Genomic DNA, 24,665 nt, shown 5'->3' with positions numbered 1-24,665 from the left:
AGAGGCCGCGTCCCCGTAGACCACGGCGGGGTGGGTGTGGCCTGAAGCTCTGCCCCTTTTGGTTGCGCCACCCAATCAGAGGAAGAGGGCGCGGCGTAGCGGGCTCCTGCTGACCAATGAGGGGCCGAGGCGCGTTCTGGCGGGTCGGTCGGTGGCGGGAGTTGGCGCCACGAGCCGGGTTCGCGCGGGCGCCGGTTGTTCTTAGCTATGCTGTGCCGCGCGCTGCTCCGCCGTGCCTCGGCCGCGCCGCCCCGTGAGTACCGCGGCCCTCCCCTCCCGTCCCGTCCCGCACGGTCCTCCCCGCTGCTGCTGCCTCTTCCCCGGGCGGCAGGACGGCGGCGGCGTGAGCCCCGGCCGCCCGCAGGCGTGACAGTGGTCTCGGAGCCCCCGGGTTAGACCCCCGCGACAGCCGAGTGGGCGGTTCGGGCACCTCCACAGCCGCCGTGGGGGCCTCGGGGCTCCTCGCGTCTGAGCCGTTACGATCCGTTTGTCTCGTTGTAGGTCGGTCCTCGCCGCTTCCCCTGCAGCATCTCTTGGGTAGCTACCAATGCAGCCAAGAAGATGACCACCTGTCTTACGGGGAAACGGGAACGCCGGTCCCTCCTTTCGGCTGCACCTTTTCTGCAGGTAAAGTCACCTTCCGAAAGGCCCTTTGAGGGGCCAGGCTGCGGGCACCGCGTCGGCTTTTTTTTTTTTTTTTTTTCAATATGTCTCAAGATGTGTTTCAGAGTTTCTTGTTTTAAAGTGAGCTGGTAATAGTATACTTGCACCTAGGCGTGGTACAAATCTGATCATGGTGCTCCTAGGTATACTGGTGGAAAGTATTCCCTTACAGAAGCAACTACAAAGCATTTATTTTCATGTCTCTTTGTTTCAGCTTTGTCTGTTTCAAGGTGTGTCCTCTCGGTGACAGTGCAAGGCTACATAGATGAAGAATTGAGCTTTGTTCAAAATATGCAAAAGATATAACAGGATGGAGAATAGTATGTAGAAATCAGAGGTGGATGGATGTCACTAGACTGTTACATGTAGCGTTTCCCCATGATAAATAAGTGATGAGTGAAGTAAGCATGGAAGCTTCTGGATCTTTAGGGCAAAACTCTTTCATTTGCAGTTCTCTAGTTTTGGGGTGAGCTTATACGTTTCTCCACAGCAGCTTCCTGCTTTTCCAACACAGATCCATAGAAAGTACTGGAGGTTGTAGATGATAGGTGGTATAGATACAGAAAACTATAATTAGAGAACTGTTATAGCTGATGAAAGATCTCCAGATTGCTCCTGGAGCCATTTGATTGCCCATGTATAGTAGTTCCTGATTAGAGCATCTAAAAAAAATGTTGCCAATATTTCTGCATTTTGAACATTTAAATTGCTATGTAAATACTGTTTATTTCACAGCTATCTATTTGCTGTGTACCCTGTTAAAGTGTCTGTGGCCCTTCACAAAGAGTGGAGGCATGATTATGAATCAGCTACATAATATGACAAATATGTCTCAATTTCTTTTCAGCCCCGAATTTGGAGCACATACTGGCAGTTGCAAATGAAGAAGGATTTGTTAGGCTGTATGATACTGAAGCTCAAACTACCAGCAAACTCATCTTTAAGGGTAAATGTTATATAGCATGTGATCTTCATTTGATGTGACAGGTTGCTGGAATCAAAGAAATCTTTCTGCAAGTCATTTAAACATAAGTGCAGGCAGTACTTAAATCTTTTCCTGCTGAGTCGTCTTTACAAAGCAGCAGTATGAATGCTCTAAGAACAGCAGTAGTAGGTGAATTGTTCTGTGTTGTTTTTCATGCCTAAGGCAAGCTGTTGATAAGTTTTCTGATTTCAGTGTCCGATGTTCTTTAGTCTTCTGCAAAATATCATGCTGCAATGCATTGAACTAATCTTGCCTTTTGTTTTCTTGTTAGAATGGCAGGCTCACTCAAATGCTGTATTTGACCTTGCCTGGGTACCAGGGGAACACAGGATTGTAAGCAGTCTTTTGCTATCTAACTTTATTTTTAATGCTTTGGCAACTCTGTGCAGAAAATGACTAAAGCTTTTCATTTTTTCCTCTGAAGGTCACTGCTTCAGGAGACCAGACAGCCAAGGTGTGGGATGTGACAGCCGGGGAGCTTCTTGGCATATGCAAAGGTCATCAGTGTAGCCTCAAATCAGTTGCTTTTTCTAGATTTGAGAAAGGTAAATGGTGATGTTCCCTGTTGTCTGGTTTTTTCCTTCTTCTTCTCCCCTGGCAAATCAGTACTTTTCGGGCTAAAAAAGGGCAGAGGCAGAGTGAGCAGCAACCTAGCCAGTGAAGCAAAACTAACTTGTTGGAACTTCATGGTGACATGATCTGCACATTTCTCATCTTGGGCAAGTTTAAGACATAATATTGAAATCATTCAGTCCTTACTTCTATACATCAGTGTGTAAATACTCTTTTCATAAGCTGCTTTCTCTAGAGTAGTAGTAAAGACAGACTAGGAAGAATAAGGAAACTAGTCAAAAAGCATGGCAGAACACTGGCCTGATTTTTGTATTTCCAGGACTGGCGCCCCGAGCGTTGGGGCAAAAGAGATGCCACATAGATGGCATTGTACTGCATTGAGTTAATTAAATTGACACTTTTGGAAGCTAATAGCACTCTTTTTTCTCCTTCAGCTGTGTTCTGTACCGGGGGTAGAGACGGAAACATCATGGTTTGGGATACCAGATGCAACAAGAAAGGTAACCAAACTTTCAGATACGTATCAAAAAAGCTTGGTATCTCATGTAAAAGTAGTACTTAGATGTAATGTTGGACTAATGCTTTTGATTACAATATAGGCAACACTTCAGTAAGAAGATGGTCAGATAACACTGGACTGCTTTAGTGTAGTAAAAGGGTAGAATAGCTATTTTTTCTGTGTCTAATGTGTTTTTCCACTTTGTAACACTCTGATTTGTGGCATGACATATGTACTGTCCTCATAATACTCTGTGTATTGGTAAGGAGATAAGGGGGTACAGAATACATCCTTGTGTGGGACAGCATGGAGATAGATGGGCTGGGAGAGTGCTTAGGTCAGAGCCATTCAGAGGGTTCGTAGAATCATTAAGGTTGGAAAAGACCTCTAAGACCACCAAGTCCAACCATCAACGCAATACCACCATGCCTCCTAATCCATGCCCTCAAGTGCTATGTCCACACGTTTTCTGAATACCTCCAGGGATAGTGACTCCACCACCTCTCTGGGCAGCCTGTTCCAATGCCTGACCACTCTTTCAGTGAAGAATTTTTTCCTAGTATCCATTCTAAACCTGCCCTGATGGAACTTGAGGCCATTTCCTCTCATCCTATCACTAATAACCTGGGAGAAGAGACCAACATCCACCTCACTACAACCTCCTTTCAGGTAGTTGGAGAGAGCGATAAGGTCTCCCCTCAGCCTCCTCTTCTCCAGACTAAACAACCCCAGTTCCCTCAGCTGCTCCTCATAAGACTTGCTCTCTAGACCCTTCACCAGCTTCATTGCCCTTCTCTGGACATGCTCCAGCAACTTGATGTCCCTCTTGTAGTAAGGGCCCAAAACTGAACACAGTATTCGAGGTGTGGCCTCACCAGTGCCGAGTACAGGGGCACGATCATTTCCCTACTCCTGCTGGCCACACTGTTCCTGATACAAGCCAGGATGCTGTTGGCCTTCTTGGCTGTACGGGCACACTGCTGGCTCATGTTCATCTGGCTGTCAACCAGCATCCCCAGGTCCTTTTCTGCTGGGCAGCTTTCCACCCACTCCTCCCCAAGCCTGTAGCATTGCATGAGACTAAAACAAAGCTGACAGAGTAGGAAGGAAGGCAGAAAGTGCAGGAGCAAAGGAGCATGTCAGTGCTGGGAACAACTGAATGTATTGTGGGAACACCTACTAAATGCAGAGTGAGCCTATTCTGCTCCTGTCTTTCTGCTTCCTGGGGAAGCTTTTCCTTCCCCAGGCGTGTCATACCCTTATGCCTCTTCCCAGTTCACTGCTCTGTCCCAGAAGTTTCATGGCCTGTGTTGCCAGAACATGTCTCACACTTCCATCTGTTCCAGGTTCCCTGGCTTTCCAAACTGGCAAGTGGCTGAAAAGGGAGGCTCCACATGACTGAAGTGGGAGGTATAGGGGAAAAAAGTGGAAAAGTCACTTTACTCTAGAAAAGTAGTAAGTTTCATAAAGTGAGGAGTAGCAGACAAAAGGCTAATAGAAAATTATGAAGTAGGGTGTAAAAGCACTGGAAACCTACCTGTGAGTACAGTTCTGCTCGGGGTGAAGTGGGTTGAACACTCCAGATAAGGATGCATGCTGAAGACCAGACCAAGGGGTTTTGATTTCCAAAGGCAGCCTGCCTAGGCCAGTTCTAGCTTCAGTGTCCACGCTACATTGACCTCTACAATTTTTTGCAATATGTGCTCCTGGTTTTTACTGTGTTCTTATTGGTTTTGTACATAACTAACAGTTTTTGTTTTCAGCTTACATGAATGATCTTAAAGGTTATCCTCAGCCACTTTTTAGGATTTTTTCCAAGGTGCTGCCTGTTTTATTAAAGTGGTGGCAAATTTGCGTAGAAACTATTAATTGAGATGTCTTTGATTTCTTTCAGATGGATTTTATAGGCAAGTGAATCAAATCAGTGGAGCACACAATGTGGTTGACAAGCAGACTCCTTCTAAACTGAAGAAGAGGAGGCAGAACCTAAAAGGACTTGCTCCCTTGGTGGTAGGTATCTGGGGAACAGATGAAATGTAGGCCTGTCTTCCAAGGACAATGTTATTCATAAAAGTCTTCCTAAGTAATTATCATGAGAAATATTTAGCTTGAATGTGGTAACTGCTTCAATTAATCTTTGCCAAGATAGGTTTTTGTGCCATGGTTGCTTGCTATGGCTAATTTTAGGCATTGCCTAGTTGTCGAACAACCCATATGCCATCAAAGCCATCCTTATGCAAATGCCATGTGAAAATACATCTTTTTTTTTTCAGAGAGGAGAAGAGTGATCCAGCATTCCTTTTTTGAGGGGGGAGGTTGGGAGGGTTGTAATTCTTTTTCTTTCTTTTTTTTTCCCTCCCTAATTTGACCACACAAATGACTGGTTTACCGGAGTAAGACCGGGTTTTATTTAATCTATTAAACCTTGTGGTGAAGGCAGCTCTCTTATCTGAAAGGTATAACCTCAGACTGCTGCCTACGTACTTACTGCTCAGTGGCAATTTCTCTGGTGGGAGTGTTTGAAGGATTGTTGTGTCCTAGATGGCATGTGGTATTTCCAGGTTCTCCTGCCTGGCTAGGAGGAGGTTTCCTTGGTATTCACTTGGCCTTGTACTAAGCAGCAAGGTGTTGATGACCATGAAAGAAAATAAAGTTGTGGTGGTTTTTTTTTTTCCCTTTAAGGATTTCCAGCAGAGTGTAACTGTGGTGCTGCTTCAGGACGAGCATACTCTTATCTCTGCAGGAGCTGTTGATGGGTAAGAGGGAGGATGCCTGCTTTTCTGTCTGTTCTGTTTGTTCTTAGTGGCGGAAAAAGTTTGGGTGATTTTTTCCTAAGATCACACAGTGGCCCACAAAGCCATAGTTGCTACTAGGTAGAATCAGCAGAGCTACGCTGCCAGCTTGCTTTCGCAAAGCTGAATGCTGCTTTTCTTCCTTACTGGAGATGGCAGTGCTGGGACAGATTGTGCATGTGGTAAACGCTCATTTTAGTGTCTTAGCTATGGGGCAGAACAAAAGCAGTTCTTATAATCTCTATTCTCATGGACGTATTGGGCGTCAAGTAAACAGACCATTGTTAGACAGTGAGCTGTTTTGGGATGCGAGTGGGTGGTTGGTGCCTGGATATGTGTAGGCATGCTTGAGAAAATGTTGCCTTGAGTTACAAAGAATGCATTCTTTTAGGTGCCAGATCTGTTGCAGCATCTTGGAGCTCAAGCAAACAGTCTCATTGATTACCATGGTGACTACCCTCTCAAAACTTCATTCCTCAACAGGCTCTATGTGGTCAGAGCCTTTCTGAGGCAGATAAGATTGACTTTCCTGCCTATGGCTAATGAGAGAGCCTTGGTCCTAGAGAGCAAGAAAAATCTTGAAGAACTTAATTTTTAGAACTACAAAGGCATCCTTGTATTTCCTGTTACTAGTTGAAGAATGGGGACTTGTGGGCTCATGTTGTATCTTGTGTTAGTTACAGAATACAATGATGCTTCCTCATCCATAACCAGCAAAGCAACTGTTTTGCTTTCAGCATGTCCCTGCTCTACTCTTGCTCAGTTGTACTCCTTAGCACTGGACACTCCTTGGTAATGAGCAACCTGTCTTCCTGTGCTCTTAGAAGGCTCTATCAGCATTACAAAAGAAATTTTGAAGTTGGAGACACTTGCGCTTCTGTATTTCAGTGTGATCAAAGTATGGGACTTGCGCAAGAACTATGCAGCTTACCGTCAGGACCCAGTGCCTTCCAAGTCTTTTTGCTACCCTGGGACCAGTACTCGCAAACTTGGTAAGTTATTGGAGGATGTATTTGTTAAAGTGCAAAATGAATTTAAGAAGTACTGACAGTGCCATCTCTTATATTTTTAGGCAATTATTGATCAGACTGACAAGGTCAGCAGGGCATTTTGATTGCAAATATCAAATTTTCAAGTTGAAGAGTGAAAGTGCCCCACTTTTGTATCATTGAACTGATGATAAAGACTTGCATAAACTTCAGCAGTGCATTTTCAGAAATGTAGATAAGGGAATAACACAGCTCTTGAGGTAGAATTTCATTAGTCGTTTTGATGCACAAGTAGAAATCAGTTTGAACTCTTTCTTTGCATTGTATCTTGCAAAGACAACAGTCCGGACTGGGTTTTTACATTATAACCTTCCAGAGTCGAGCAATACTTAAGCTGTGTTATCAAAAACAAGAGCACTCTTGTTCGTGTTGCTCTGTGCTTCTTTGTATCTTAACTCCTTACAATGGTCTGATGCAACACAGTAATTCCTGATGACTTGTCTAATCAACTGTCTTGACTCGGTAATGGTCAGTGTCAGTCCCGAGAACATGAGGGAAATCCTTGAGAAGCTGGCTGTGAAATAATTTGCCTGCAGGGAAAGATATTTCTTGAACCTAAATCACTAGCAAATGAGAGGATGGCTTATTCTACCAAAGCATGAGTGTTTCTATTTATTTTTAATCTCTGCTTTTACAAGTGGTTGTTCCTGTTATCCATTTGAAACTATGAAGTAAATTGCTCTGCAGGTGAGATTCCTCTCTAAATATCACCCTGAATCCTCATGAGAAAATGTAGATGTTATGCTAGAAACTTTCCTTCTCCAGCAAATGCTCTGTCAAACAAATAAACTTTCCAATTACAATCTCATATGTGATACAGGTCCTTTCCAAATTTCCTTCTCTAGGCATTTCTTTGAGAATGCCTGTTTTCCAAAATGTGTTTTGTGGAGTTATGTCTTATGAAGAACTTATCTCTGTCTATAGGATATTCTAGCCTCATTTTGGACTCCACTGGCACTAATCTGTTTGCTAACTGCACTGATGACAGTATCTACATGTTCAATATGACAAGTTTAAGGACCATTCCAGGTAAGCATTATATCTATGGAAATAGCTGCAAAAAAATAGGTGTTACAGAGTACAGAAAGAGGAGTATCTCCCTGTCACTTAGAGAGAGCAGCCTGAATGCTTAGAAAACCTATTCCATGTTCTTATGCTTAAAGTTGTCTAGGAGGGAAGGCATCTGTTACAAAGGCTGTTTATCTTTTGTGTTAAGCCATCCACATAAAAGTAATAGCACAAAAACTTTACATAAGTGCAGATACTGGTTCACCCAGACTGAGAGTAAGGGTAGTTTGCATGGTTATCTGGTGAGGAGTGGCTAGTGTCCAGCTGCTATCCACCTGAAGCAAGTTTGAATATTCTGCTTACTGGCAATCACTGACTTTTCAAGCTCTTTGATACGAATCCATTAAAAATGGTCATATTCAGATATTTTAAGCTGTCTTTTAAATTTAGCTTCTACCACAGTTTCTGGGAGAAAGCAACCCCAGCATATTGTGGAGATGCTTCAGCTTTTTAGATTCCTTCAGCTCTTCATCTGTGACCTTTATGTGGACAAGACAGCCCACAGACTTCAGTGCACTAAGCTACTATGTCATAGGCCTATGGCCACTTCTCAGAAAGTGGCAAAACTTGTTAGATACATTCCAGCCAGGGACATGATTTAGTTACCATTTCCTTTTCTCAGTCTCTCAGTTAACTGAAATTAAATGAACAATGTGTCCTTCTGTCTGCTCTTCAGGAAGGCAGTCTGGTGGGTGGGAACGCTTCCAGAGTTGAGAAGTGGTGCAAGTAGAAAATATTAATAGGTCAGTTGTTGAGGCTAACCCTGGGTGCCACCACTGAGCTATGGTAATACACTCACTGATCTGTCCCCCATCCAGGAGTGGGCTCTCTCCAAAGCACAGGGCATGCTGCCCTCAGCCTCCACATGGAGCTCTTGCCTTCTGTGTGCAGCCGATAAAACCCGAGCAAGCAATCTCAATTCTTCCAGCTGGATGAAACATGTGCGGCTTCTCAGTGTGCTAATGTTCCCGCAGAGGGCAGCACCTGCCTGTGGGTTGGTGCCTCTCTCCTCACTCGCCGGCTTGCTGCTTGCACCCCAATTGTGGCTGCGCTTATCTGGTATGCAGGCAGCTTTAGGTTGCAGGGAGACGAGGAAATCCTCACTGTAACAGGACTTGCCAGTAGGTCTGGCCTAGGAAAGGACTCCCTGGTCCTGTAACTGCTGCGCTGAGAAAGCTGTGGGTGCAAACCAAGGGATCTCCTGGAGTCTTGCAACTTTTCAAAGTCCACCAAAGGCAGTCACCTGTCCTCTGGTCTGTGGGGTCGCTTCCTTCGCCAGAAACGCTATTAAAACAGGGCTAGTCAAGGGGGTGCCAGCCTTGCCTGGCACTACATCAGGAAATTTGCCATTTCTGCCCCAATGAGAGGATGGGATGTAGTGCGGCCGAATACACTCAGCTCCTGTTCCAACTGCTGGCTCCTCCGGTCCTTGCAATAGGGGAAACAGCAGCCATTTGGGGTGATGGTTTCAAGGCTTTGGCAAACACTACTGAGGCTTTAAGTATAGGCAACTAGTGAGTGTGGCTGACACAATGCAAATTTTGTGATGAAATAAAGATGATGGCAGCAGGAGGAAGGAGCAGCAAGCATCTGCATTGCCACCTGGGTGGAAGAAGGCCCTTGCTTTGCTTTCTGTGCGACTGCCTCTGTTAGTGAAGTGGGGCTAGTGGTAGCAGCTGAGAGAGGAAGAGGCAAGGTGCCTTAACCAGAGTAGTGGGGCAGCCCAGGTCGTGTCTTGGCCTGCCTGTGGCACGGGTGAAGCTAAAGGTTTAATGAAACTGCCACTGCTTCCTAATGCTGTGGAGAAAGCTGTTCAGGTAAATCTGCTTTGTTTTGGAAGCCTGAAGGGCTCCAGTTGAGTAATAAGAACTTCCTGCCCCAGATCCCCAGAGCAAGGGAGCAGTGCAACCACTTTCTCCAGAGGATATGTGGCTAGGCAGGAAAAGCCTGTAAGATCAGCCCTGGTTGCGCAACTGACTTCATGGCTGTGCACTGAGAGGGTTTTTTTTTTTCTTTTTTTCTTTTCCCCTCACAGTGGCAGTTTTCAGTGGGCACCAGAATTCAACCTTTTACATCAAATCCAGCACCAGCCCAGACGACCAGTTCCTGGTCAGTGGTTCGAGTGACTGCAACGCATACATCTGGAAGGTGAGGCAACTGGGAGAGACCCAAGCATGCAACCCTGAGGTGCTCTGCTCTTTTATTTCATTTGCGTTTCTTGTTCATGTAGGACACTCCCTGCCTCCCACTTCTACTTAGAGCAGCGTGGGGTTAGATCCTGGCATGTTGTGCCCAGAGTGTGTTGCTGTCAAAGCTAGATGTAACTGTTTAACGTAAAACAAAGTTAACCTCCAGCCATCAATACAGCTGTCATCACTGCTGCTTACTGCAAGTTGCTGATCTTAATCTGATTTTAATGGGCATTAAAGTCCTCTTTCAATTCTGGTGATTAAGCCAGCTATGACAAGTAGACAGACAGTTCTCAGTTCATATTTAGCAATGGAGCACATTAACAGAAACCTAACAACTTGATTGTTTTAAAGGGCAGTCTTTTCCCCTACTTCTCCTTCTTACAGCTCTTGCTTCAGACATAGCTTTTTCTCATGCTCAATTTACTGTCTTTAAAGCCTTTGTATTACAGCAAGGGCTCAGCCAGAGCCCTCAGCAAAATTCCAAAGCACTGTCTGACAGCCGAGAGGCTCCGTCACTTGGCATCTTGTGCTGACGTGTAGGAAATGCAAATGTCACCAAGTTAATTGCAGGGACCTCAGAATAAGGCATGCTCCAAGTTCTGCTCTCCATACCTGACAGCCATATGGAAACAGAGTGGACTTCTTATCTGAAGTAACTAGAAACCACAGGTGACTGCTTATTTCAAGTTCGGGGTAATTTTTAAGGAACGCTGACTTGTTTACCCCTTTCACAATGAGTTTAAAAGTAAAATACAAACCTTTGAGAGCAGAGGGCCAGCCTGCTGTGATTGTGGTTTGAGCATGTATTCTCTTTGATTTGGAGAATACGTGTAAGCAGCTGGATTGCTTACTCAGAAGTAGCAGGACTGCGGTAGCATGGCCAAGTGGTGTAATTTTAACCTTCCTCATGTTCTGTGCGAGTTCAGCAAAAACACCTGTGCAAACTTGGGTTGCGCATCCTGTGTTCAGGTGTTTTGGTGCTTTCTTGGAATGCAGGCTGGGACTGGGTCGAGAGCATTTAAGGATGTCATTACATCTCAAAGTTTAAGCATTTAAGCACATTTAAAATGTATTTGTGTAGAGATGGCTTCTGTTGCTATCACATGTAGGTGACAGATTGTATTGAATGTTTACTAAATAAATCATCAGATGATTACTTTTATTTTAATCCCATAGTCATGTCAGAGAGTGGGACTTCCAGTGAAACTGTCTCTTCTGAGATCTGTCATATCCAGAGGCTTCTTAATTTGTTTTAAGTATTGGCAGATTTTACTGACTCTGAAACATATGGATCTTTTCCTGGGATGAGGACATACTATGCTGTGAAAAAAACATGGTCAGATATTGCCTGAGCAATTAACAGGTAATGTTGGAAAGAACTTAATGAAGAGCGCTAGCTTTCCGTATCTAGAGGGGAAGGAAAGGCAGAGCAAGACCTTGTCCATCCAGATTATGTTTCTGAGAAACTTTTGCGGCAGTGCTAAGTGGTGTTTGGCTCAGCAGTTCTCAAGGAATACTGTGGCTAGAAGTTATCGCTGATGAGGACGCTGTTTCAGTCTGCTTCCATACATAAATCAATTCTATTCAATGAACGCTCACTTTATTGTGTTGCTGTTTTTTAAATTACTCGTTCATTAGTTAATGAACTGACTCTTGAACAGCCCTAAGATTATAAAAGCCAGAGAACAGAAACGGTTCTCTCTACAAAGATGGTACCTAGCTAAGCTACCTTCCTGGTAATAAAATAATAACTTTTATAGAAATATACTCCATAGCTCCATTGTCCTTTGAATGCTCTGGTACAGACCACTCTAAGGTGACCATATTAAGTGACCCTTTGGTTGTCCCAGCATTGGAATTTAAGTGCTTCTGTATCGTATGGTGCAAAAAACTATACACAACATTTCATGCTGAATCTTGGAAAATGGATACAACAGCTGTTTCAGTGAGTAGAGTAACTAATAAAGTCTCATTTCCTAGGCTTCTCTTTTTAACCTCTCCACAACAGCTCTAACTTCCCCACCAATATCCTGTCAAATCAGGCAAAAAGCAGCATGTGCTGTGGCTAATCCTGACTTAACATGTGCAGACTGGCTGACTTGTCTTCTGCCGAACACAGCGGACACAGCTACACCTGTGCATCTTCCTTTAGCTCACAATGATATAAGTTGGTTTAATTTATGCTAGTATGGTCTAAAACCAGTGTGTTGCAGCAAGAATAATTATCTTCTGCTTTCCTTTCAGCAGTCAGGGGCTACTACACTGCCATTGTGTCTGTTACGTGTGTATAGCAAGACCACTATTAAATGTAAACAAAGGTGTTCTCTGCGCCAAGATGTGTTGTTTATTCCCTAAATAAGGATTTAGTTTCCATGGTATTGCATGTTTTGGCAGATAAGGGAATACTCTGACCAAGGCATTCAGTGGATATTTAGTCAAGTGATTGCCTTTGCTATGCCAGGAAAAAAAAGCAGCTTGTTGAGATTAACCTGTTTGTATCAGAACAACTTTAAGATCTGAAGCTGGATATTCACCTGTGGTTTTGCAGTTGTTGTAGGAGGTGATCCACAAGAGAAAAACTTGTGTGTACATCAGAAGCCTTCCCCAATATCTTGCATCTTCCTTTGAAATCTGTATGTAATGTCTACTCCTTTGCCCACACACTAAAGGATCTGTTCATTCACTTAGTCATTTATGCAAATCCCCTTGATAAATCCCCCTTATAATGTCACATCAATAATGGTGACTCATAGCTCCAGAAAGGATTGCCTACTAAAAGCATGCAAAACTTGGATATAATCTCTGTGTATGTGTTTTCTTCCTTGGGCCAGTTAATGCTAGCTTCAGCTGTATCTGTCACTTACATGAGCTATAGTCGAAGATTAACAGTAATACCGTAGAACAGGAGAAAGATTTTTATGAAGGGTGTAAGAGAAATAGAGATCAGTTTAATGAGCATGAGTGATGTAGGGAGGTTTTTTATGAACTCTCTTAAGAGAGTCTGTCATCCAGCTGGTTGCTTGGAGGAGGTACAGGCACTTGGCTGTCGCACAAACAGAAGTTCTGAAGCCACTGAAGGTTCATCTACAGGATTTTGTTGGTGGCAATTTTAATTTTTTAATAAACCATTGGCCTGTGATTGGGACATTTGTAAAATGCCAGCAGAATATATATGTCTATCCTAATTCAAAGTTTGAGCTTCCCAAACTTTTAAGCATCTTACCTAGAATAGGTAGAAGTACTTAATATAGTAAAATGCTTGTGTCATGTTTTGGGCTGACAACTCTGGAGGCAGAAATCCTTTGTTTACCAGGAATTGAACAAGTCTTTTCAGGAAAGTCAATACATCTCAGCAGTGACCAGCTGCTTCACCTCTAGAAATGAAACATGAACTGACTCTTAGGGCCCCATCAGTTGTTGCCTCATGATGACAGGCTGAGAGCATTTGATTTATCCATCTAATATAGGAAAGATGGAAAGTATTCACATGCTTCACAGGTGGGCTGCGAGGTCTTTTCTTAGTGATGTATATTAGGCTGCAGGGCTTCTGACTGTATACTGTTTTTCTATGGAATTTTTAAGGTTTCTGAGCCCAGCCTTCCTCCACGGATACTCCTTGGTCACTCTCAAGAAGTTACCTCCATTGCTTGGTGTCCTTCAGACTTCACTAAGGTTTGTTTTATGGAAAATTGTCTTTCCTGTGAAACAATAGATGTGATGTGGTAATATCTGCTTTTCAAAATTGCAGCAGTATTTGTTTATTTGGGGTGAAATTTTTAGTCAATAATTTCTAAAAATGTTCATTTGGGGGGAAGATTGCCACATGAGTATAACGTATCAGACCTTTTTCACTATTTTTAAATAATTTAGGCTATTTGATAAGACCTAGGAAATTGTAGATGAACCAAGACCTCTCCTGATGAGAGCTTGTGGCACTAACCATAAGAGACAAAACAGTGAAACCATTTAATCAAGGTTTTCATAAGCCAAAAGCTTGTTTTGTGGGTCCATACTTACAGCTTCCTTACCTGTCTGACCATTGATACATCTGCTAGCCTTGTACAGAGCAGCAGCGAGTGTTGAAGGCTCTTGAAAAAACATGGTCTCTTTTCATTGTGACCTTTTTCAAAATCTGAGCTGTTTTTATGACGTGTGTGCACCCAAAAACCTACAGTGAAATTGGGTCAGTAATTATGCACCAGGTGTCACTAAAAGGAAGAGCACTGCAGTCATAGGTTGGTTCAAATGATTGGCCTAGCTGAAAATGAGAAATAACCCTGAAACCTAGACAGTGTCCTAATAATAGCCAGAGTTTCTTTTACCCCACAGTATTAAGCGAGTCAGCCACTTTCCCTAGCTTGCACTATAACAACAGGTCTTCAGGAAAGTGTTGCAGGCAAACAGGAGGAATTGTTCTAGTTGTGTAAGATGCACAAAAATATGAGAATTAGTATTTTAGATTCAATCTATGATTTAGAGGTAGCCCAGCACCCTGATCATGATGTGTTGGAAATGCAGACCGATAAAGCCTTTAAAATTGTTACTGACACAGTCAAGAAATAGTCAGCCATTGTACAGATGTCAAAGCATGAAGAAAAGTAGAAAATGTGGTGCTAAGACAGGTCAGGAAGCTGCTTGGAGTGATCTGAGAGGCAAAGTTGCTTTCCGTAGGGACAATATTGGTGCCACAGACATCAGAGTAGAGGCACTTTCCCATCTGGATTACCATGAACTTTGGGCACAACATTTCCTTTTTCTTGCTGCTGATTCCCATGTGAGTGACCATCTAATCTGTCTGAAGAGAGCCATAAAATGTGGGTTAGGTGGGTTCTACTGCTTCTTTGGATGAGATTCCACAGATCCATTTGAAGTGCACGATGCTGTGGCTGGAATCTAGACCAATGTTTCTAGCAGAGCTGGTTTCTCTGCCAGATACGGCTGACATCTGACTCTGTTGAGACAGCACTTAAGGCTAGTGTAACAGCTTTCCAATGTCACCTTCTCAGTGTGTGGCAAGTGTTCGTCCCCAGCAGAAAGGGTCCTGAGCAGCAGACTTAGATGCAGGAGCAAAAATCAGTATGGCTGCTTTTGTTTACCAAGTAATTGAAATCTCAAAATATGCCCTGGCCCTTCCTGAGCAGACTGCCCTCTGTTACAGAGCTATGCAAGGCAAGCAGTTACTGGTGACTGAGATTTCTCTAGCAGAAAGACATGAAGGAGGCAGCCTTTCCCTCTTTAAAGCGAATGCTGCTGTCTGGTACAGTAATGAAACAGAGCTGGGTTATTTTGTTTGTTTTATGGGCAAATCTTGTGATTTGCGTCAACCAGGCTTCACCCTCATACTTACTGGCATGATGTGTCAGATGTAGCTGTTCTAGTTCACATGGCCAGTGATCCATAGGATGTGCCCTGGTTACTCCAAAAAACTAATTTATCCTGTAGATTGCCACGTGCTCTGATGACAACACTGTGAGGATTTGGCGCTTACGACATCATCCTGAGGAAGAGAAATCAGCATTCAGCAAAATCAGCTTGGTGGGCTGGGTCACTCAGAAGAAACCAGAAGAACAACGTGGAGCAGGTAATGCCCCTGAGCTGAGATATCTTGCTCTGCAACATGGCTTCTGAATTTTGGCTCTTCTCTGTACCAACAAAAGCCTTTGGCTTGTCTTATTGTTCTTATATTTTTTTCATATTAGTCAATAATTCTTAGAGCCAGACAAACACTTCTACTTGTAAATACTTCTGCCACCAACAAGACAAGGTGGCTGAAATAGCTTACAAGTACACCAAAGCATTTATCACCAGACTGCAAAGCAAATATTCATTAAAGCAGCTTGTTGGGCAGCCAGATCTTCAGTGTCTATCAGCAGGGTTCAATAATTGAACAGCCAAAAGAGATGTCATAAGTGCATGCACTGTAGCAACAAGTCATACTTTTTTTTTATATTGAAAAATAACTGAGAGCCGTAAGATCGGATGCTTTGTCCAGTTTGCTAGTTTACCTGGTAAAGGGCTGATGGCACATATACAGCTTTGGAACTCTGAACTGTTTCCTCCTGCCCAGAAGTTGAATTCTGCACATATCTCTTTGCTGCTGCTATCAACATTACACCGCTTTCTTCAGCTTCATACAATAGTAGTGACCATCTATACTGACAAATGCCACATAGTGAAAGTACTTAAAAAATGCATGTGAACAATCATGATGTGGTTATAAAGTCCAAGAATTAATTGGTAGTGTTCATCTATTCACATTTTAAGGCTAATTAATAAATGCAATGCTTTCTACAAAGCCTAGGTGATCAGACAAGCTATGCAGCATACTCTCACAGCTAGCAAGCAGATCTGGGCTTTGTGGAGAAGCTACTCACTGGACAGTACCCTAGACAAGAAGAAAGGAGCCCTGGATCATAACACTAATTTGACATGGTCTGAAAATTGCATTTTTCTAGAGTAGAGTAGGTGAAAGGAGAATAACCCCCCACCCCCAAAAACAGTGAAATAAGATGAGCCTCTCTGTAGAGTAGCTCTGAAACTAAGAATACAATAGCTTCCCAGCAGCTGGTGATGTGACTTCCTGTGTTCCACCTATCTTTTCTAGTCACCCTCCAAATTAATTTCACCTTGGCTAACACAAATAAAGGCTGAAGTCTCCAAATCCCACTAATGGGATAACATTACCTCTAACCTTTTGCCAGTGAGTAACAGTCTTGCAGGAAGTTTGCAGGACAATAGCAGGGAGAGTGCCAGGTCTGCTCTGTAGCTGATAAATGGTTTGTGTGTGTACACACTCTGCTTCAGAGAGGGTTCAAAAATAATTCTGTGTACTAGTTTCAGCAAAAGAGAAGTAAGAATAGTTCTAGTCCAGAAGCCTGAAACCTAAAGTAGCTTGTATGCTAAAACTTTACAAGTCAGCTTTGGCAATTATACCAGAAAAATAACTTATTTCTCCTTGCTCTTGCTGCATTAAAGTAACACAGGATGGAAGAGGAAGTACAGACACTGCAAACACAACAGCAGGCTTCCTGCTGACCTTGGCTCTTAAACACAAAGCACGCACTGGTAGACTATAGGAGTTATCTGCAGAGACTGATTCAGAGCTGGCAAGACAAGTACTATTTCAGACCTGCTGGGATGAGATCTAGGTAGTTCCCCACCCATTTGTGTGGAACAAATTCTGAGACTGAGGTTGTGTATTGACTGTTGACCTACATCGTCAAGTGTAGCAAGCACAGTTTCCTTTTCTATGGAAATTATTTTTGTGGTTTCCCTAAGTTGCAGCACTTTCTCTACATTTTTGTGTAACCAAGTTTCTGGAGCAGGCCTGTGCATGGACAATTTGTGACTCTTAAATCTGGAGATTGATGATATCACTCTAGAAGTTTTCTAGCAGAGAAAGTAGGAAACACCTGAAATAACCTACTTTGGTGTTATGCAGGTTGACTGCAGGTATTTTCAGTATTGTACTACATGTAGTTGCAGCATAAATGGAAACAGCTTGGAACTGGCTGAGTAGAAGCTGAACAATGCATGCAGTCTTACAAAAAAAGCCTGATCTTAATATTCTTTATCTCAAGTTTGGGGATATTTCTCAAGTTTGGGATTGCTTCTTGACATGACACCTATCCAACTATCAGGACAGCTTTTTTCCCTTATCCAGTGTCTCCACAGTATAACTTTCAGATTGGTTTGGGATTGAGGGTGCTCATACAGGGCTAGTCATGCAATATTTCTGATGTATGAACTTGTAGATGGTCATTAGAGAGAAAGAGCTGCTGAGCTTGCTACTTCTACCTCTAGGACCTTAGATTTTTAAGTGTGACTAATTTCCCAGCTGAGATACTATTGTCCTGTAAGTGCTCATTAAAGTAAAGGTTAGGAAAACCAGTCTCGACAGTTACTTTCTCTTAGTCCAGATTGAAGCAAGTTGTTACGAAGTAGCATGTTTTACCAGGAAAGGAGCCTTTGACTTTGTTTTGTGTGTTGGAGTGATTTGTAGTGGGATCCATTTATATGGGATCCTATTTAATTTTGCTCTGATGCACCAGTACTTGTATTTTGGATACTAGACAACACAGTAAAAGGAAGGATCGAAAGAGGCTTAGTATGGTATATAATCAAAGAGTCATCTAGGTGCTCACTCAACATGTTATTTGTGAGGCAGCCCAGTGTCCTAAAGAAAATGGCAGGTTATTCACGCTAGACTTCTACATAAAGCACTTCATTAGAACAGTGCTAATAGTACAGTGCTAATGCTGAGAATTAGGAATCCAGATTAAACCCCCGGTATGCAGAAAATGCTTAGAGCTCTTGTGCTCAGCAGTGGGAATACACAGAGTAACTGAGGTGCTAACCTATTTAATTGTATCACCACAAGTTAGATGAATAAGAAAGCAGGTATCTAACAAACCCGCCAATGTGTTCTCTGTTGGAGGGTGCCAGAAATAAAAAATAAATAAAAACAAAAAACCAACCCAAAACCCCCAATCAAAACAAAAAAACCCCTCCAACCTCTAATATTGCTGCAGACCAAGATCTTTGCTATGTATCATACCCACTGTTACTAGTAAGGTCCTTATGCCACTACCTGTGACTACTGCTTTAAGAAGCTGGGTATTCAGAACCTCCTTTTTAAAAGCATGGGGGTTTACATCTTGGGTAATGAACTCAAAAGCCACTGTGAAATATCTGTTTGGGAATAATTTGTTTTAAAGGAATAACTACAGTGACAGATTCTATTTTGTTTGGAATTTAAGTCCTTGTTCAGGAGGTGAAGAATTTCTCACGTTTCCCTGGGTGTGGTAAATAACTGCTGTCTTCATACTAATATAGCATTGCAGAAAATCCTCCAGCAAAAAGACAAGAGAATGAAAATATGTCTTTTCCTGTTCCCACTCTTTTTTTTCCCAATCTTTAAAATATGCAAGTATTAACACACGACTAGGAGCATTATTCATATGGTAGGGCATTATAGTGTACAGCTTCCTTGGTATTGTAATTAGCTGTGGGGCCTGCTTACAGTACCTTTGACCCTCAACTCATTCGTGCAGCTGTTAAAGATGGCAGTGCAGGTGGGGACCAGCCTTGCAGCATCTCAGTACAGAGCAGTCTGGACCGAGCTACTGCAAGGCTTCCAGCAAGGCTAGGTAAACTTGGAAGATTGAAGATCTATTTTGTCTTGTCTGTCAGTCCCTTGGCTGTAGCTCACATAAGAGTGCTTGTTACAGAGGGAGAGATGTCAGACATTACCCAAACATACTGTATTATATCAACATGGTACAGGATTTTACGTAGGACTTGTACCAGTTTAACTGAAGTTAGAGGGATTTATGCAACCTCTTAATTCAAAAGGGTATGCCTGAGAAGTGGGGTCAGTGCTGAATTCACTTCCTAGTTGGAAGGGGTGTTTGTAAAAGGGCTGTCTTTAATCTGCTGTTCTGTGTTCCTCATCAGACTACTTATTTCTCCCCTATCAGGACCGCCAGCCAGCCCACAGAGTACTCCTGCCAAGGCCTTCACAGTGGGCAGCCCATGCATTTCCTCGCCACGGCCGGCTGCCTGTGCTCCCATTTATTCTGGAGACCTTCCCCTGTCTACAAACACTCCAACAGGCACTCTCAAAACCCAGACAGCCGCAGCCTGCGCCCCAGCCAAGCAGAGTGGAGCCAGCCTATGTGCTTCTCCCAAACTGATCCCTTCCGCCAAAATGTCCATTAAACATTGGGTTACAAGGACTCCATGCTCTTCTCCTCCAGAAGTGGGGAAAAAGACTCCTTCTCCTAGAAAAGCCCTGGCAGAAGTCACTCAAGGTATTCTGGAAGCTGCTTGCCCTCCTAAGGCCCCACACACGCAGTTTGAAAAGCGTGCCAAGAGAAGGCTTGACTGCAGCAAGGAGGATGATGCAAGGCACAAGTGTCTGCAGGCCTGTAGCTGTGTGACTGAACTGGACCATGTGGCTAAGAAATCCAAGCTGAATTTATGTCATTTGGCTGCAGACCAAAAAGCTTGTGATGAAGGCTCTCTCAGCCTGTCTGACTTGGATAATGACTGTGTAGGCTCCAGCCACAGCCCAAAAGAGCCTTACTCTTCTGGAAGCCATGCTAAACCACCGGGTGTTCAAACTCCCCCCCATCTTTTCAGACCTCCATGTGGGAAAGGCACTGAGGTAGTAGACAAAGAGAATAGTTCACCTGAAAGAAAAAATTGGTTGTCTGCTCTGGGAGAGAAACTCCGGACTGGCAGAGCTGACAGCCAGAGCATGTCAAACAGCCCCCCATCATCTTGCAGTCCTGGTGCTAAACGACAAGAGGCTGTGGCAGCTGGCACTTCGCAGAAAACTGTAAGTCAATGGTCAGTGACAATGGTCATGAAGGAGGTTATCCCTAGCTGCCACTCTCCCCTTGCTTGTTCTCTCCTGCTCAGGCATTCAAAGAATTATCTGTTCCCTTTGATAATGGACAAAAGCGATGATTTCTGGCCTAATAAGCCAGATACATTAATGCTGTTATCTATTAATCCATCTCACTAACATGCAGGAAGAGAATTTTTAGGACGTTGGAGTCCCTCACTTTAAAGGGACGTAGGGCACACATGAGGTCAGAGGTCCTCCCAGTCCCCGGTTGGATGTTTGGAGGATGTAGCCATCATCTGAAATAGAGCTCTACTCTGAGAAGCACAATAATGACAGCACCTTTCCTGGCAGATCTTCTGTTTATGTGTTCACTGTCACATCTGACTGTTTATATTATGGGAAAGCCACTTTAACATTGAAGAAAGAGTTAATTTTATTCTAGCCCACGTAGCAAACAAATTTATTACCCATGTTAAAACTGTGGGGCTAAATATTACCTTCAGTTCCTTCAGTTGAAAACTAGCAGCAGATAAAGGAATTGCAAAAGAGTCAGAGGACAGGGCTTGGCCTACATAATCCTACTTTGGATGTACAAGAAGCCTGGCACAGAGCTCATCCTAGGATCTGAAAGTTAAGCTTATAAAGCAGCTAAAAAAGTTGGCATGAGGGTTTAACATGCAACCTGAGGAACAATAATTACATTTTTTTAAAACAAACCAACCTCAACTCATGTCTGAAACTGGACTCTGAGTCCTACAGTGTCTTTGGCTGAGTCTTATTTCAGTAAATGTTAGTTAAATTTTTCACTCATCAAATTTTAGTTGTACTCTCAATTTAATATCTGTTGCTAGAAGTTTTTGCCATCATCAAGGTTTATTTTGATAAAATATCTCATGTCTTACCTGGTTTCACCTCTTCCAGTACTTCTATCAGATGTGAGGTGGACAGGCCACCACTCCTCAAGATACACATAGCAGCTGAACCCTTCATATTGTGGTTGTACCAAGAAATCTTGGTTAGAGTAAACCTACAGCCACTTGTGATTTATGCTGGGCGTGTTTAAACACAAGACAGAAAGATTCACCCTGAAGAAAGATTACTATAGAACCATTACCTTCTCTGCCCAGTATGCTCTAGTTCAGATTTTGGAATGTTCCTGTGTTGGACTCGAAGCCTGAGGAGGTGCCTGGAATACCAGCAGCATTTCCTGATCTGCTACATCGTGGAAATCTGCAGCCCTCTTATCTGATGTAGGAAAGCTGGAACTGCAGCCAGAGTGGTGTTCCTATGGCAGTAAGACAACCCTAGGTTTTAGACAGTGTTTCCTGTAGGTAGTAAGCCTCTTATCTGTGAGAGAAACAGATTATAGTAAAGAACCTTTCATTTACTGTCTTATTTGGGAAGCTATCAAACCAGAGCGACAGTGGAGGGTGACTTTAAGACTCATGCAGCATATGAACTGTTAACCTAGAAACGTTTCTTGTTGGTTTTCTTTTTTTTTTTTCCTAGGCTGCAACCACTTCAGTTTCCATGAGGAAGATCTGCACATATTTCCACAGAAAGCCACAAAATGACTGAAGTGGCATGCAGCAGTTACATTGGATGGATGTAGACACTGTGGTATCAAGACCAGATTTAGTAATGCCAGCAACGATGCCCCAGGATTACACAGTTTATTTTCAGACATTCATAAACTTGGGGTTTTATTCTGTTTTTAAAGCCATTAACACTTAAAGACAACCGAATCTGGAAAATGGACACAATACTTATAGATACTCATGATCTCTTACTGACTTCAGATGATGGATTTTTTTAATAAAGAAAAACTGAGTAGTTTTTACATGGCCACAATTAAGACAGCAACAGCTCTGTTGTGCATTGTTGACAGGCACATATAGCTTGTCAGTTTACGTTACTAATCTACCATTGAAACTTCCTCTACTTAAGAATAATGTGTAAATTATTACACCCTCCTGTAAAACAAGTGTTGGAATGTGTGCAGCGAAACTTACTGGAGGTGGGGCTAAACTACTTTGTGCTGAATGGCATTTTTACAGTTATTCCTCTAGTACCACAATGACTAACCGCTTCCAGATGGGAAGTTATGCATGTGTTAAGTGAATATAAAAGACTTTTAAACACCCTGTGTCCAGCTGATGGTGATTATAATAGAAGAGGAGACAAAGCATAATCAAGTATGTAATGTCTGTACTCCTCTTGCCATCCCCTCACTTCTCCCAGTTTGAAAACTTCTGTATTTACTGACTTATCTGGCTTTTGAACCATCAGAACTACAGCTGTTGAGGCTAACAGCTTGTCACTTCTCTGAAACAAAATACTGTCAAGGTGCGTAAGGAAATTAAGTTTGATCTGTCTCAAATAGGCATCCCATAACAGCCGGTCATGTCTTACAGATTTAGCATGTAGCAAAGGCATTAATAACTGCTTATAACATGCTCATAACACTTTTACAATACAGTATCTGTAAAGTAATAGCTTGTAAATTGGGGGAGGGCCATTTAATATTTTAGAAAGCACTTGACAGAGTTTACATATTAATATTGAATGCTTTGCCATTGTAAGTCATCACTGATGCTGAAACTACAAGGTCACTGAAACGAGATCCCTGTCCTGCTGGCTAATAATACTAACTCCTCAGTCATGCTTTCCCCAGGGGGGAGCTAGTAGAGGATGTGTATCTTAGGTTGGAGCATTTATTCTGTCCTCTGGTATAATAGTCCTATGAACTTAAAAAAAAAAGAAAAAAAAAAAACCAAACACCAAACCAAACTTCTGAATCCCTATTTTTTTTTACTGCAGAAGAATTGAGGTATTTGAAGAAGGTGTGATCCAGCTAACTTATGTTTTCCATCTGAAATTTTCACACCTACTTTACAGTAGCATTGAATAGTACGGTAGCTCAAAGGGATTAGAGGAAAAAATGCTGGTTTATATTTTGTGTTGTGGATTGTACTTTGCAAGGAAATAAATTACTTGGAAGAAAATGGCTTTTGTGAAAGGTCTTTTACAGCTACAAAGCAGAAGTAAATGTGTAGTGTGCTTTTTTAAATAAATGAAAAATAATCATCATCAAGTTGCACCTTCCAGCAGGAGCACTTGAATACGTATAGGGGCCAGAACAACTTTCTCCTGTTTACTGAATTATAGGCCATCATCCCATGAGCTTTGAGGATATGCCATTAGGAAAGTGGGAAAGGTAATGTAGTGCTTCAGGCATGTTTTAATAGTTCTTGTTTAAAAAAATTGATTTTTAAAAAGTGATTATATGAATAGATCTAACATCTTGGGCAAAACAGGAATATAAAAAATTGGTTAGTTTAAATTTAACCTACTTCTGAATTTTGAGGTAGATGGAAGTAGTAGAAAAATAACCTAAAATAAGTAGGTTTGGGATTGAACTCTGTCTTAATTTTAGTTGTTAGAGCAACTGTGTAGCATACAACCTGCCTCGGCTACAGCCAGTTTTTCATGCAGGATTCTTCCATGCAGCTTGTAAATAACAGGTTGTAGAATAAGATGTGGTCCCTACTGAAGTACATGAGAGTCATCAGATATTTCAACAATAGGATTTCATGTTCCTCTGCTTCTTTCACAACGTTTTCCTCCTTCAGAAATGATCTGCAGCCAAACCATTATCTCCTGTATCTTGTAAATGGTTACCTTCAGATTATTTACAGTAATGGGTTACCACTTGGATGAATAATATTGTGCAGGGATGTGGGATTTTTTTCCTTTCAAATAGTACTTGTTTAGTGGAACACTTTGTTTTATGGACCACCAGGCATAATTTTGTTCAACTTAAGCTGACGTCAACCTGGTTCAGAGCCTAGGAGAATTAACTGAAACTTATATTCCTCTATGTCCAGCTGCCTTGACCTTATGATAAAATCATGATTGCAAAAGCATAGACTAATTCCTGATACAATCTTAGTCAAGTGGTTTGAGATAACCAGTGCTATCTTCACCTCAGACTCTTGCTGAACTAAGTATTCAAAGAACTGAGCTCTTGTTTTGAGCCAGTAAGGTATACCTCTGAATTACCTTTCCTTCTAAAAGATTTATAAGAACCCTGTACTCCATGTTTTATAATCAAACTAAGCCTTTTGAGATATTATTCCCAAATCCTATGTATGTATGCAAATCCCACCTTATGCATCTTGCAGATTTTTCCATGCAGATGATACTGCTTACTGATGTCTTGTCTCTGTCCTCAGTGTTTACCCTCTAATTGACAAATGGGATTTGGGAATGACCACAGCAGTTTATGATAGTATTATTTCAAATATTCGTTACTACTCCTTTGTTGGAAGTCATGCCTCTCACGGCTCAGCTATGAGCAGTCAACCGGTTTAGTTTAATAGCAGTTTGACAGTGATTCAAGCTGACCTGGCTTGGCAAAACTGAAGAGGCATTCCCAGGTTCTGTACAGATGCATGGTCAGCAAGCCTTGGCAAGCGTTTCTTCTGGTA

General features: G+C 42.5%; 1 protein-coding gene across 1 annotated transcript; it reads left to right on the top strand.

Annotated features, from left to right (window-relative positions):
• The first annotated feature begins 134 nt into the window (after positions 1-134).
• DTL (denticleless E3 ubiquitin protein ligase adapter) lies at positions 135-23,182 on the top strand. The gene is made up of 15 exons (XM_075088956.1): positions 135-253; positions 502-627; positions 1,511-1,609; positions 1,920-1,981; positions 2,073-2,193; positions 2,656-2,721; positions 4,615-4,730; positions 5,403-5,476; positions 6,401-6,504; positions 7,486-7,590; positions 9,665-9,777; positions 13,404-13,493; positions 15,264-15,402; positions 19,301-20,163; positions 21,685-23,182. Exons 1-15 carry the CDS (start codon positions 208-210, stop codon positions 21,751-21,753), a joined length of 2,193 nt encoding a protein of 730 aa, XP_074945057.1. The 5' UTR covers positions 135-207; the 3' UTR covers positions 21,754-23,182.
• Positions 23,183-24,665: the final 1,483 nt, after the last annotated feature.

The sequence above is a fragment of the Phalacrocorax aristotelis genome, chromosome 3 (genome assembly GCF_949628215.1).
Source record: "Phalacrocorax aristotelis chromosome 3, bGulAri2.1, whole genome shotgun sequence".
NCBI lineage: Eukaryota > Metazoa > Chordata > Aves > Suliformes > Phalacrocoracidae > Phalacrocorax > Phalacrocorax aristotelis.
This window is presented reverse-complemented; position numbering and strand designations above follow the sequence as displayed.